This window comes from Oryza glaberrima, chromosome 2 (assembly GCF_000147395.1).
Source record: "Oryza glaberrima chromosome 2, OglaRS2, whole genome shotgun sequence".
Classification (NCBI taxonomy): domain Eukaryota; kingdom Viridiplantae; phylum Streptophyta; class Magnoliopsida; order Poales; family Poaceae; genus Oryza; species Oryza glaberrima.
In genome coordinates this window covers 4,870,862-4,884,258 of record NC_068327.1, presented here as the reverse complement: position 1 = coordinate 4,884,258, position 13,397 = coordinate 4,870,862, and the positions used below count along the sequence as shown (strand labels likewise).

The 13,397-nt window shown below is 41.7% G+C and overlaps 2 protein-coding genes across 2 annotated transcripts; one reads left to right on the top strand and one right to left on the bottom strand.

Moving 5' to 3' along the window:
• Nucleotides 1-3,765: 3,765 nt before the first annotated feature.
• On the bottom strand, nucleotides 3,766-7,764 carry LOC127762244 (uncharacterized). Its single transcript, XM_052286680.1, has 3 exons — nucleotides 7,554-7,764; nucleotides 5,996-6,328; nucleotides 3,766-5,925 (listed from the first exon to the last, which is right to left on the bottom strand). The coding sequence occupies exons 2-3, from the start codon at nucleotides 6,313-6,315 to the stop codon at nucleotides 4,083-4,085; spliced, it is 2,163 nt and encodes a 720-aa protein (XP_052142640.1). The 5' UTR covers nucleotides 6,316-6,328; nucleotides 7,554-7,764; the 3' UTR covers nucleotides 3,766-4,082.
• A 65-nt stretch (nucleotides 7,765-7,829) lies between these two features.
• On the top strand, nucleotides 7,830-11,140 carry LOC127762245 (protein FLX-like 2). The gene is made up of 4 exons (XM_052286681.1): nucleotides 7,830-8,706; nucleotides 8,811-8,953; nucleotides 9,046-9,143; nucleotides 10,089-11,140. The coding sequence occupies exons 1-4, from the start codon at nucleotides 8,147-8,149 to the stop codon at nucleotides 10,725-10,727; spliced, it is 1,440 nt and encodes a 479-aa protein (XP_052142641.1). The 5' UTR covers nucleotides 7,830-8,146; the 3' UTR covers nucleotides 10,728-11,140.
• Nucleotides 11,141-13,397: the final 2,257 nt, after the last annotated feature.

The following is a 13,397-nucleotide window of genomic DNA, read 5'->3' as shown; positions in this document are numbered from 1 at the left end:
TCACACACATCATGTTGAGCATGTACTGTAATTTAAGTATCAGCTAAAAGTAATATGAACACATTATGGTGATGCGCTGGTGTTTTTTGGCTGGGTGTACTCCGGCTGGTGTACACAGAGCAGCAGTAATTTTCCTGTGCAAAACTCCATGAACTTTTTTTCAAAGAGGTAATTTTGGAAAATATTTTGCTGGGTTATTAATGGCTTTAATGGGGGTTATTAATGGAGTAGATATCAGTATGAACCCAGATATGGAAACAATTAATGCATGCTTGCTGTGAATAACTGGTGTAATATAGGTGGGTATTAGTGTGAATATGATTTTGCAAGATTATGTGGAGTAATGGTGTTTTCTTTACATGGTTAGTCATAATTCAGATTTTTGGTGTATTAGTGGAAAGTATTAAATTCAGATTTTCTTTTAATGACACTCCCTCCATTCTAAATATATACTAGCTCCGTTTCAGGTTATAAAACTTTCTAGCATTTCCCACATTTATATAGATGTTAATAAATCTAGGCACACATATATGTCTAGATACATTAACATATATATGTATGTGGGTAATGCTAGAAAGTCTTATAATATGAAACGGAGGAAGTAAGACATATTAGCATTTTACGTGATTAGCATCGTGGCTAAGGAGTCCCTCACTTCACCGGTTTGCTTAACATGGAATGCAAGTCATCAAAACTGTGTGGGTGGTGGGTGAGCGTTTCTCCGGCCTAGGCCAAATACGAACCCTGGTGGGGAGGTCTATATGCCCATCACCTGTCTAGGTATCAAAGTCTTAAGAAAGATTGAACTTATGAGACTCTACTAGGGTCCATTGGCTCGGGTCGAAGTCGTGTCTGCAAAGCTGCTCGGAGGCAGCCGCTTGTCCCATGAGTTGTTACATGGGGCCAATTAGGTTGTGGCATTGTATTAAGATAGAGGTCATGACTAAGGACTGGTAGGGGAATGCTAGGCATGGCTTGACCAAAATGAGTCAAGGTGAGTAGGTGGGTCATCCTCTCCTAGGGGCCACCACATGGTAGCCTCTGGGAAGGGGATGGTTTCCGCACTCCAGTTGTCTTACCGCGAGAACCCATTAGCACCCCGGGAAGGGGTATATGTGTTCTCATGGTAAGTAAAACGGGTTGATGTGTATCTATCGACGGGCTATACCGACAACGGTATTAGTATAGTATGGGGAACACTAGTGCTAAGGTATACGCGAGTTTGCGATAAGGTAGACGGGAGACAGGGATTTGTATACTAGTTCAGACCCTCGGGATGAGTAATAACCCTACTCTAGTTTATATGTATAGTTGTTATCCTTGGGGAAACCCAAACTGCTTTGCATTTCTTGCTCCCAAGCACTCTTGAGCAGATCAAGTTCACCTAGAGCCTCTAGTCAATCACAGACATGTGGTTTCCCACGTCTGTCTAAGCCCATCTTTCCGACATATTATACGTTGATCATTAGTTTACTTATAGTATACAATCAACAACTACAAAACTAACATTATGAAAAAGTTTTTTTTAATACAAATCTAACGACATCACATACATTATGCTAAGCTTGTCCTGTAATTTAAGTATAAGCTAAAAGTAATATGAACACCTTATATTTTGGGGGAAAATAGAGTAATATCTTAGTGTTAAGTGGTAACTCAAAATTGAAAATATCTATTATACGTACCATTATAATACTACAAAAATACATAGAGAATGATTTCATTACAATCAAATACTATGGTTTTTGGTGTGAAAATGTTAGCGGTGACTACAAAATATAAAGTGGAGGTTCATGGGAAGGATGTTAGCCCTTGGGGGAGAATCACCATCACCACTATGTTCTCTTAAAGTAGTATAGATTTTCATATTGTGTTTTCAATTAACTTCTCAGAATAATGGTTTGTAGGAATCAGAATTGATTGATTTGATGTGAATATCTTAGTATTTACTAATAAAAACAAAAAAAATAAATTCATTGAGTTTTGCAATTATTTGCTATAAACATTTTTAGAAGTGTGTAATATGTTTTTCCCAGGTTAAATAAAGTTTCACCACTTGACTATCATATTATTACTCTTTCCGGTTTTTAATGTTTGATGCCATTGACTTTTGGAAATATATTTAACCACTTTCTTATTTAAAAAGTATGCAATTATCATTTATTTGTTGTGATTTGTTTTATCATCAAAGATATTTTAAGGATGATTTTTTTCATATGTAAAAAAAAATTGGATGAGATGAATGATCCATAAGTTAATGGCATCAAACCAAAAAAAATGCTATTGGGATGCAAATGCTGGAAGCAGGGAACCCGGAAAGCTGGCACGCTGGTTAGAATATCTCTACCCCTGGTAAGTAAAACTGAAAGACTACAATATTTGTTTTAAATATAATATGAAGATTCTATACTATGAGGATGAGTGGGGCCAGCGACGTGGGGCATGTTTGGGGAACCCAGCCGATGCGGTGAGGCCCACTTGTCGGTGACCGAGGGGGACGAGCGCGGCGCACGGGTTGCACGTGGTGTCCGTCCGCGCGGCTGTTTCTAGGGTGGTGTATTTCGCTGGGTGTACTGGCTGGTGTCTACACATAGAGAAGATATTTCAGGCAGGTTTTAACTTTTCCATGGGAAATTGTAGCAAGTGTTTAATGGGGATATATTTATTGCTATGCGATTTTCACAGATTACACGGATTTATGATCTTTGCTGTATATGGGTTGTCATGATTCAGATTTTTGGTGTATTAGTGGAAGGTAATAAACCCACATTTATTTAGTGATACTCCTTCGGTTCTAAAATATAATGTTATAAAATTTAGTCGATATAGCGGAACGACGACCAACCTTCCCAATCACTTCTCATTGATCACCCAAGACATGCCATATGACGACACAGGAACACATAATATTTGCTAACGAGGTTCACCCAAACCTAAATCCCCGTGACTATGATTATGGACGCTGCTCCCCAATCAACATAGCAACTAGCCGCTACAAGTCTATGGCCACACCACCATCATCTCCCCATGTGGCTAAGTCGTCATGGTTACATTGTGATATCCAACTCTAACTCACGGAAATATCATTTATTTATTGTGATGTGTTTTATCATCAAATGTATTTTAAGCGTGACTTATGCAAAAAAAAATTTAATAAGACAAATGGTCCATAAGTTAATGATGCTAAATATTAAAAATCGAAAGGAGTACTAATTGTCATTTCTTTACTCAGAATATCCGAGTGGTAACTGATGAGTAAAACCGAAACACTGCAGTATTTAGTTTAATATAATATGAAGATTCTATACAAATGTATTTCTCAGAGGTTATAATTGTTTTTTTTTCAATGAACATTTCTAATGTCAACTATCCTCATCACCCAAAAAAACAAAGAACAGCAACCAAATATTACTCGATGCATTTGACATGAATTATTAGCAGTGATTAGTAATGAACAAGAAACTGAAGATGTAACAGAACAGGCGAGGGCAAGCCGTTGATTGGTGGCATCTGATGACCTCTAATGCCCCAACAATGCGTATTTTTGATATGATAGTAAATAATATTTAGAAGAAATAGTTAAAATTTCAGGAGTTTAAATACAACCTAAAACGGTTAAATTGATGCTAAACACGTATTTGTTACAAGCATCAACCTGGTATTATGGTTTAAGAATTAAGAGTAATATCGAGATACTATTACTCATCCATGTCACGGTTTAAGAGTAGTATCGAGATATTATTACTCATCCAAAGATTTGCACAGTTCAACAGAAATAAAATAACTTATCTTCGGATGTCAAAATTTACAACCATATGGAGGAAGGGAGTGCTGGATAACAACGTACAAAAAACTCCAATCCTTTTCCCAGATTCTGCCCACCACAAAAAGTTCAATCTAAAAGTACCGGCTAGTGCTAGGCAAACCATACTTGGAGCTAAAACCACCGAATAAGATTATGTTTCACACGTTATCTGATAAAAGATACATGATGGCATTGCACAGGTTCCACTAGAACGAGTTCATAAAAGGGCAACAAAAGGCACAACATAATTTACACTTGAGAACATATGGCAAGGGTTTTATGCTGCGATAGGGACTTTGCAGGTTGCCTTGTTGTGCCCATAACCCTTACACCTGCTGCAGCGCACCGCCCTTTTGATTGCGATTCGAGGATCAGCTGGCTTTTCCTTTGGTCTTCCAACCTGCCTCCGGGTTAGAATCGGTGATTGATGTAATGCCGCGCCTTGTGATGGGTCAGTTGATGGAGCAGCCATAACAATGTCAGGTATTGGATTGATTGACATGGCATAGGTCAAGCGGTAGCACTCTGTTGTGAAATACTTGGCACAGAAGTCAAGTGGGTTATGATCAGTGCGCTCAAACACCGCAATTGCATGTGAGCATGGGATCCCAGAGACATGCCACTTTCTGCAGGTGCAGTCCCATGTATCAATGTTGACAACATTGACAGCGCCATCGCATACCTCAAACACATTATTGTTTCCGTCATTGCCTGTTGAGCAAACAACACTGTGTGTAAGAGCTTTGCCCATCTCTTCCTGAATTTTCTGATTGGTTGATGGAGTTAGCGGTTCCGTCCATGAATTAGAATATTCCCTGCGCGTATACATCATCTCCATCAAGTTGCATCTGATTGTATCAACCAACTGCACTACTGAGAGCTCATATCTACTGGGGACCCACTGAAGAATTGTCTCGGGAACATTGCAGGTGTACTGGCCAAGTCGCGACCCCTTGAAGAAGGCATCTGACCACTTCTCAGGTTTAGTCTCCAAAAGCCATTCAGCAAGCTTATCAGATTCAACTTTGATGAGTTCAATACACTGGTTGAATTCATCAACTTTGCATGAATACATGGCTTTCTTAACATGCTCAACCATTGTATCTTTTAGTTCTTCACTCCAACTGTCATCCAATTGTGCCTTAAATTCTTCAATAAAATAGTTGACATGGTAGCCATGATAGCTATCTGGAAATATAAGAGAGACCTCATCCAACAGACCACATTTGCCATTTGATATGAATGTTAGTTCTCCAGACACAGGCAATGAAGCTTTTAGCTGTTCAAGAAACCAATGCCAATTTTCTTGACTCTCGTCGTCCACTACAGAGAGTGCAACTGGGAACATATCACCTTCACCATCAACTGAGGTAGCAGCCAACAGCTTCCAATGCTTGTTCGGTTTCACAGATATCACATCAAGAAAGAGGAGAGGTCTGCAGCCATGCACAAAACCTTGAATGGAGGCATGAAATGCAACAAAGAAGCGGAATTTTGAATCTTCCAAGGCCTCTACTGTTGCCGCACTTCCAGGGTTTGTCTCGACAATCCTTTGGCAAAACCAAGGAAGCTGGTTGCATGCCTCTTCATGTGAACTGTATAGTTCTTTCTGGGCTATTGATTTGCCTCGCCAAGCTTGGGAGTAATTCAGGCTTAGCCCATATTCCCGCTGAAGATCATTAGCAATATCTCTTGGCCTATAGTTTGGACTATCACGCAATTTTTCCTTAATAACACTGGCCACCCACTTTTGAGACGCTAGACGATGACTTTTGACTGACTCTGATTCACATGTATGACTTCCAAAAACTTTCTTAATCATGAAATCCTTCTTTGCAGGAGACTTGGATGCATGTATACGCCATGGACATCCTTCAGCAGTACATTCCACAGTGACACGAGAAGAGTCATTCTTGACAAATCTGTAATGGAACCTATGTGCAATGGCATACTTGTGTAGTGCATCACGGAATTCCTTTGGACCTTCAAACACTTGACCAGCTCCAGTAATCGCATTCTCCCAACTTGCACAAATCTTTTGCCTCTTAGATCCATCTGGAGTAGTTGCTGCTACAGCATGATCTGCAGAAGCAGCAGGCACCACGGCAGATGTTTTTACCCTGAAAAAAATGTCTCATGTCATTTTTGGATATCCACTTATGAAGATGTTTATGCCAGTCAGAAGGGTACCTGTTGTCAGCCTTCTTCATGACATAAATATATGTTGTCTCTGACTCTGCATGGAATTCAACCATGCGTTTTAGGTCTTTGTCATTGGAAATTGAAATCAAAGTCTTGTTATTCCTCGGAAGGAAGTACTTGAACACATAGGAGTCAAGTTTGAGGTTATTGAGCGTTGAAGATATCTCATGTTTGAATGTTTTAAAAGTCCAATCACTTTTCACATGCATCGCGTGCGCCTCTCCACCAGAATAGGACATCTGTCCATCATCATCAGTTTTGAATTCTCCACCTACTTGAAGAACAGCTACTATCTGTTTGCTCCCCATGACTTACACTTTCCTAAGAAGAGGTTCAATGAAAGTGTTAATGATTTGCAGAATTAAGGATGTATGCTCAGCAAGTTAATCTACATGGGAAAGTACTTATTGTGCAGCCGATACTTGTTTACCAGTTAAAGGCAGTGCATCAAGTTCAAGATATTATCAGGCTACCATATTGCCGAGTGAAAAACTTAAAGAGTTTTGAGAGACACAAGCAGCAGGCCATCCTTAAACAAATGGGGCAGGACATAAAAACAGCATCCAGCACATGAATTATCTAGTCTCACTAGAATAATACTACTATAATCTATACCACTATATTAACAGAGATACAGACAGAAAATAATAACAGAACATTTTTTTTTTACCGAGTTCCTTGTATCCTAATCCTTTTAAAGAAGCCACCACTTAACTACTCAGGCAAATGAGTTTTAGACAGCCAATCGTAGATAACCATAAAATATATATTACTCTCTGTTCAGTCAGATGATTAATTTTGCGTGCAACAATTTACTATTTATGTAAGTGTACTTTTGGTACTGGAATGCTGGGAATGCACAGGATACCCTAATTTCCATATTACTATTACATATCCCCTCCATACATATAGGTTTCAAAACTTTTGGACCTAATTTCAATTAGATAAGACCTGAAGGACTTTGGCAGAAACTCTAATCTACCCATCACTCCCTTACTTTTCTCTGCATTGCTTACAACAGCTTATTATTGGTAGAGAAAATATTCTTCTTACCCCTTATCCTCCCAACAGTTTAATTTAGTTATATAACTCAAAACAAAAGGTCCCAGTGCTTAAATTGAAGAATATGGAACTGAGTGTTCTATCTATATCACATAAAGTGGAAAACTTGAAACTGGAGAAATGACCATCCATTAGTTTCTGGACACACTTTTTGCCACCGTGGTGAGATGATGATTACTCATCAGATCCCAAACCTACGCCCAAAACGTCAGTGATCCAACCCTAATCCCGTCTCCTCTCCATCCCCCAGGACAGAAAGATCACGGGAAACCCTCACAAAATCCACAAATTCTACCCACGAACAGCTCAATGTCTAAACATTCATCAAAAGCAAAGAAACCCCCCGACTATTTCCACAAATTCTTTCGATAAGCCATTATATTTATTACATACGAACGCACGAAATGAAGCCCCCCAATTATTTCCACAAATATTTTCGATATTCCATTATATTTATTTACATATGAACGCACGGAATTTTTACCGGCCACGGTGAAGCTTCCACAGCTGCAGTTGCCGGAGTCGGGGATGCAGTAGTCGCGCCTCCGCTCCCTCACCACCCACGCCGCCGCCTCCGCCGCCGCCAGGAACACCCCCCAAATCACGGCCTCACCTCCCAGCCCGCGAGCACCGGCGGACGGAGCGCCGCCGGCCACCGTGGCGCGCGGCGGGCGCGCGCGCGTGCGGCTAGGCTAGGGTTTGGAGCTCGCGGGGATTGTGCTCGTGCTCGTGCAGCCGCCGCCGCCGGCTAGTATAAGGGAAGGAAGTGGGAGGAGAAAAAAAAATATAGGGAAAATACTAATAGGTCCCTGCACAAATACAGAAATTACAATCCTGTCCTCCTCAGGTGGGCCGGAATTTTACAATCCGGTCCTTCTCGCCCCATTCCTGGGCTCGTGGGCTGAAATAGCACGAAAATTTCAGTGAGAAATCCGAAGCCGTCTTCCTCCTCCCCCCACGCCGGCGACGACGACCAACCCTAGACCCGCCGCCTCCTCCGCCGCCGCCGCCGCCGGCGGCCACCGCGAGAGGTAACGACCTCTCCTCCCGCATCTCCCCCTCCCTCTCCTTCCCACCATGGGGAGCAAGGGGAGGGCGCCGCCGCCTTACCACCACCGGGGGGCGCACGAGATGATGCACCGGGACCCGTACGGGGGGGCACCGGGGATGCCGGGGCCGTTCCCGTACGACATGCTGGCGGCGGCGGCGCCGCCGCCGGAGATCCTGGAGCAGAAGCTGATGGCGCAGCGGGGGGAGCTGCAGAAGCTGGCGGTGGAGAACGACCGGCTGGCGATGAGCCACGACTCGCTGCGGAAGGAGCTCGCCGCGGCGCAGCAGGAGGCGCAGAGGCTGCAGGCGCAGGGGCAGGCGGCGAGGGCGGCCGAGGAGCAGGAGGCGAGGGGGATCCTCGACAAGGTCGCCAAGATGGAGGCCGACCTCAAGGCCCGCGACCCCGTCAAGGCCGAGCTGAAGCAGGCGCACGCCGAGGCGCAGGGCCTCGTCGTCGCGAGGCAGCAGCTGGCCGCCGACACGCAGAAGCTGAGCAAGGACCTGCAGAGGAACCTCGGTGAGGCGCAGCAGCTCCCCGCGCTCGTGGCCGAGCGCGACGCCGCTAGGCAGGAGTATCAGCACCTCAGGTGCCGCGCGATATGAAACGCTCCGCGTTTGTGCCTTTTAGTTATGAATTTACTTGATTTATGACTGACATCGATTTCTGCATGCGCACCGGTCGAAATCTCAGGGCTACGTATGAGTACGAAAGGAAACTCAGGATGGATCACTCCGAGTCGCTGCAGGTGATGAAGAGGAATTATGACACCATGGTCGCTGAGCTAGACAAGCTTCGTGCTGAGCTGATGAACACGGCTAATATTGACAGAGGAGGCATGCCGTTTATCTGTTGTTCCATTTTTTTTTACCACAATTTTTGGGTAGCATATATAGAAACCACACCATGAGACATTTTCTATGTGTAGGTATGCTATACAATACTAATACTGCTCAAAAGGATGATGGCGCGCCTAGTCTTCCTGTTGGACAAATTGCTTATGATAGCGGTTATGGAGCTGCGCAGGTGAGCATCTTTATAACTCCTAAATAGATAACCAGCATACGGTGGAACTTATTATTTTGTGAAGCATGTTTCATCTGGATGACTATGTATATCATTTCATTGTCGTTGCAACTCCACTAGGCAAACCTCACTTCTCCATAGCCTTCAGAATTTATCTGTCATGGAAGTTGAGCCTTTTTGTTGTTATACCTTCATGGGCTAGTCTCTATCATGAAAGCACTTCTACTATGATGTTTATGCATATACCTTGAATTAAGTTATGCACAGTAGCACAGGTCAATAAACCAGTAAATAGCAAGAGCACGAGGATTTGGCCTCTGTTAGTTCCAATGTCACTGGTTTAAGTTTTTAATTATTATTTTGCTAACTTTTGCGGATATTGTTTTGTTTATTTATACAATTGCCATCTTATTTTCAGTCCCAAATATTAAATTCTTATTCTATACTTGTGTAATTAAATTGATTTATTTGCACAATCGGGATACCCCTTGCCATTAGCTAGTTTTGCGCTTTTGCTTGGTTTCAAATTTTAAGACTTCAAGTTATGGCACTGAGTTATACAAAATACATTGTACCAGTTTATTCAAAGATCATTACACCTACTGTAGAATGAGTTCATAACAAAGATACGATTGAATCAAGGATTTGGATCAAATCCTAAGCTCTCATGGGCTTCCAATGCAATCTCATCGAAAGTACAGAATACCGTAAATGAAAGCAGGACTAACTAGCTTTTTTACTTTTGTTCATTGATTCCTTTGTGCGTTTCTTTTCTGTCCTGAAGTTAATGGATGCTTTTCTTGCGGTGCACCCTTGATCATAAAGTAATTACGATACCTTTTTCCTTGTAGCAATGACAATTTCAATTTTGTCTTCTGCTTTTCTAACTGGTGCTGGAGCAATCTTTATGTATTAGTAACGATGGTATTTCAAATGTTATTGCAGGGAAGGACACCACCTGCTGGACTGGGAGACTCTTTAAGCGGAAACCCAGCTGGCACAGCTCCTCGGACTGGATTTGATCCATCAAGAGGCAATATGTATGACGCTTCTCGTATTGCTAGCTTCAGTTCTTCAAAAGCTGGAGGACATGATGCATCAAGGGGTGCCGCAGGCTACAATTCTTTGAAAGGTGCTGGATATGATCCTTCTAAAGCACCTGCACTTGGAGGACAGGCAACAGCTGCAGCTGCTCATGGGAGTAGTGCTGATTACTATGGATCAAATCAGGCAACACCACCTTCATATGCTTGGGGACAAGCTGCATCCGCTTATGGATCTGCACAAGTGCCACAGTCACATGCATCTGGACCTCCTGTTCAATCAACATCCTACAGTGCAACAACAGCACGTAACTTTGGCTCTGCCCAGGCTTTACCATCATATGCACATGCACAGGAGCAACCTTCATATGGACACGCACAGCTACCATCCTCGTATGGATTAGCACAAGCATCATTTCCATTTGCCCCAGCGCAAGGGGTGTCACCCTATGGGTCAGGTGCACAGCCTCCGCAGTATGGAGCTGGGCAAGCAGCAACTAATCCTGGCAGTGCTTACCAAGCACCTCATGGACGTAAATAAATCGGCAAAAGTTGTCTACTGATGGATTGTTATTGGCAAAAGAGACAATGCGCTGCTTTGTACACCAGAGTTCAGTTTCCTTTCCACAGCTACCAAATCTTGTCGTTTAACTGATATGAGGTGATTCCTGAATATAGTCTGGAGAAGTAATGCTCTGCAAGATGGGAATGCTTCTGTAAAGTGTAAACTTGTCGTCGGTGTTTTAACTGCCTTTTTTTATACCTTCAAGCCTCCAGGTTAGGCAACCCATGGAAGCATGAATTCTGACAAGAGCTGTAACTGTTGATTCTTATTTGATTTGTCAAAGTTAGTCGATTGTTTGTTAGTTCAAACTCAAATGCTGCATGTATGATATGAGATATACACTGCGAGTTCTGGGAGGTTAATAATATGCCCGTGCTGGAGATTCTCAATGTTTATCATGCATGCATTCGTTCTGTTTATCCTGTAAATGCGCATGCCCAGGATGCATACATCCGACATTCCCAATGACAGCCTCAATGGCATATGTTAGAAGCTGAAAAGTTTGGAAATTTTGTACTGGAGTTGCAGCCTCCTGTTGTGCTCTGGTTTTCAAATATGTTTTCAGATGGACAATCACATAGTTTTGAAGCAATGCTAACATTTTTTTGACATAATGATCCAATTTATTGAAAAACAATCAGCACTAGATTGGCTGCATTGTAAAGACAAAAAACAGTTTATTCCTTGATGATGTTCCATGCATCTACCTCGCTAATCAGCGATAAGCTAGAGGAACAGCAGCTAGCAAAAGGTACCTACCTGGAACAATTTCAGTGGCAGAGGGCACAACGCGAACGCAAGTAACAGCCACCCGTTTCACTAGTTACAGCAGAATGACAGATTGAACAGCACACATGAATCCCTATCTGCTGCAATATAATGCACTATGAATCCAGCTTCTTTTTTTTTTCTTTTACCTCAGTGCACCAGTGGAAAATTCTGAAGAAAATTCGATCGAAACGTCTCGCGAACCGCGCAATTCAATGGCCATGGATGCACAGAAAATTTTGCCAGGACAAGTCAAAATTCCAGCTAGAGTTCTTGGTGCCGGCACTAGTATATTATGGCTCATATAAGCTTCTTGCTGAACTTGAGCAGAATAAATTCATACACACTTTATAGAAAAAGCAGAGGAGAAAAGACTGAAATTTGTTCTAACTCTACACACAGGGGAATATGATAGGGCCTATACTGCCTCAAGTTTAAACTCAGTATTATCAGGAATCATGATCAGGAGGGGATAACAATGAAAAGAAAAGAAGCTTTTTACAGGGCAGTTAGGACTGTACAAGTGAAACTCTGAATTTAATTGGCTGATAAAAAAAAAGGGTATCACTGCCTAACTCTCTTCTCTGGACTCTGGAAGTGCTTTATTCATAATATTCATAAAGGCAAAATCTTCTTGCAACAGACAATGGTTGATAAGGTATAATGTTACTGTGCAATTTATTCAACTTGTGTCAAATCACTCGTATAGTTCTTTTGATAGCGCGATAGCTTTAGGAAAGGTGATCCATTAAACCACTTGATGATGTATCTATTTGAAAATTGATTTCTTTGTAATCTCGTTATATTGCTTTTGCAATGATGCCAGTCAACATCTATTATGTCTGTCTAGAAAATATAGCTGCCATTTAGAAACATAATAGATGCACTGTTAATAATTTTGTCAAATAACTCTTGTAGCAATATTGTTTGGGCAACAGTGCAATGTTGCATAATTAATAAAAAAATAATCAGAATATACTAAATTCGGCAGTTGGTTAATATTTTCTTTATCAAAACAGGTCATTGCTTTAGTTCTTTTAATAAAAAAACCACTCTAACCTCTTACCGGTTGTTTTTTTTCTTCTCAGAATTGCATATCGGAACCTCATAAACTAAGTGAGATATTTCATACTCTCCATGTTACTCTAGTGATGATGCTTGCTTTATACTTTCTAGGTTTTGTAAGTAGTAACCACCATTTGTAAGATTCTATTGTTCTTCATTTGTTCGGCACGTACAAAAGGAAAGGAGGCGATAAATTATTGCTAGTTTGATCAAAAGGGGTAAACACTTTGTCATATGAAAACAATTCTCAGTTTTAAAGGTGAGAAATATCTTAAATTAATCCCCTCTTTGTTCTCTTTGGTTGCTATCTTTCTTTGGAAGCCATGAACTCACTCTCCTATGCCAAGATTCATCTCTAGCTGCGGCTTCCAATGCCATCTGGACACAAAGACATACAGATGGAGATGGTTCTGCATTATTGCATTGAGAATCCAAATTAACTAATCTAACAGAGATTATGACATGAACATATCTAATATCTTTACATCTAAATTTGTAGCTCTCGCCTAACAACTCCGGACCTCTTCTCATCATTAGGATTCTGCCTAAAATTTGTTATGCATGATCATCCCAACATTGCGATTACAGCAAGAACGCATTACATGTACGGTGAGGACTAAATTAAATAATGAACCAAAGGCCTAAAAGCAAAGAGATCTTGCAGTTTGCAGCTTGTCTTCTGATACAACTAGGCAAAAATTTATCTGTAGAAGGTACTTGGGAGACTGCAAGACTGGAGCTGTATGCAGCAAAGCTTCTACTGCAATATGCTGTATGACATCTTCTTTGGGTGGTTAGAATCATTTACATGGC

Coding starts and splice junctions, on each gene's coding strand:
- LOC127762245 (XM_052286681.1), top strand. CDS start 8,147: ATGGGGAGCAAGGGGAGGGCGCCGCCGCCTTACCACCACCGGGGGGCG. Junction 8,954..9,045: donor GGCTAATATTGACAGAGGAG/GCATGCCGTTTA, acceptor TTCTATGTGTAG/GTATGCTATACAATACTAAT. Junction 9,144..10,088: donor GCGGTTATGGAGCTGCGCAG/GTGAGCATCTTT, acceptor ATGTTATTGCAG/GGAAGGACACCACCTGCTGG.
- LOC127762244 (XM_052286680.1), bottom strand. CDS start 6,315: ATGGGGAGCAAACAGATAGTAGCTGTTCTTCAAGTAGGTGGAGAATTC. Junction 5,926..5,995: donor ATGAAGAAGGCTGACAACAG/GTACCCTTCTGA, acceptor CATTTTTTTCAG/GGTAAAAACATCTGCCGTGG.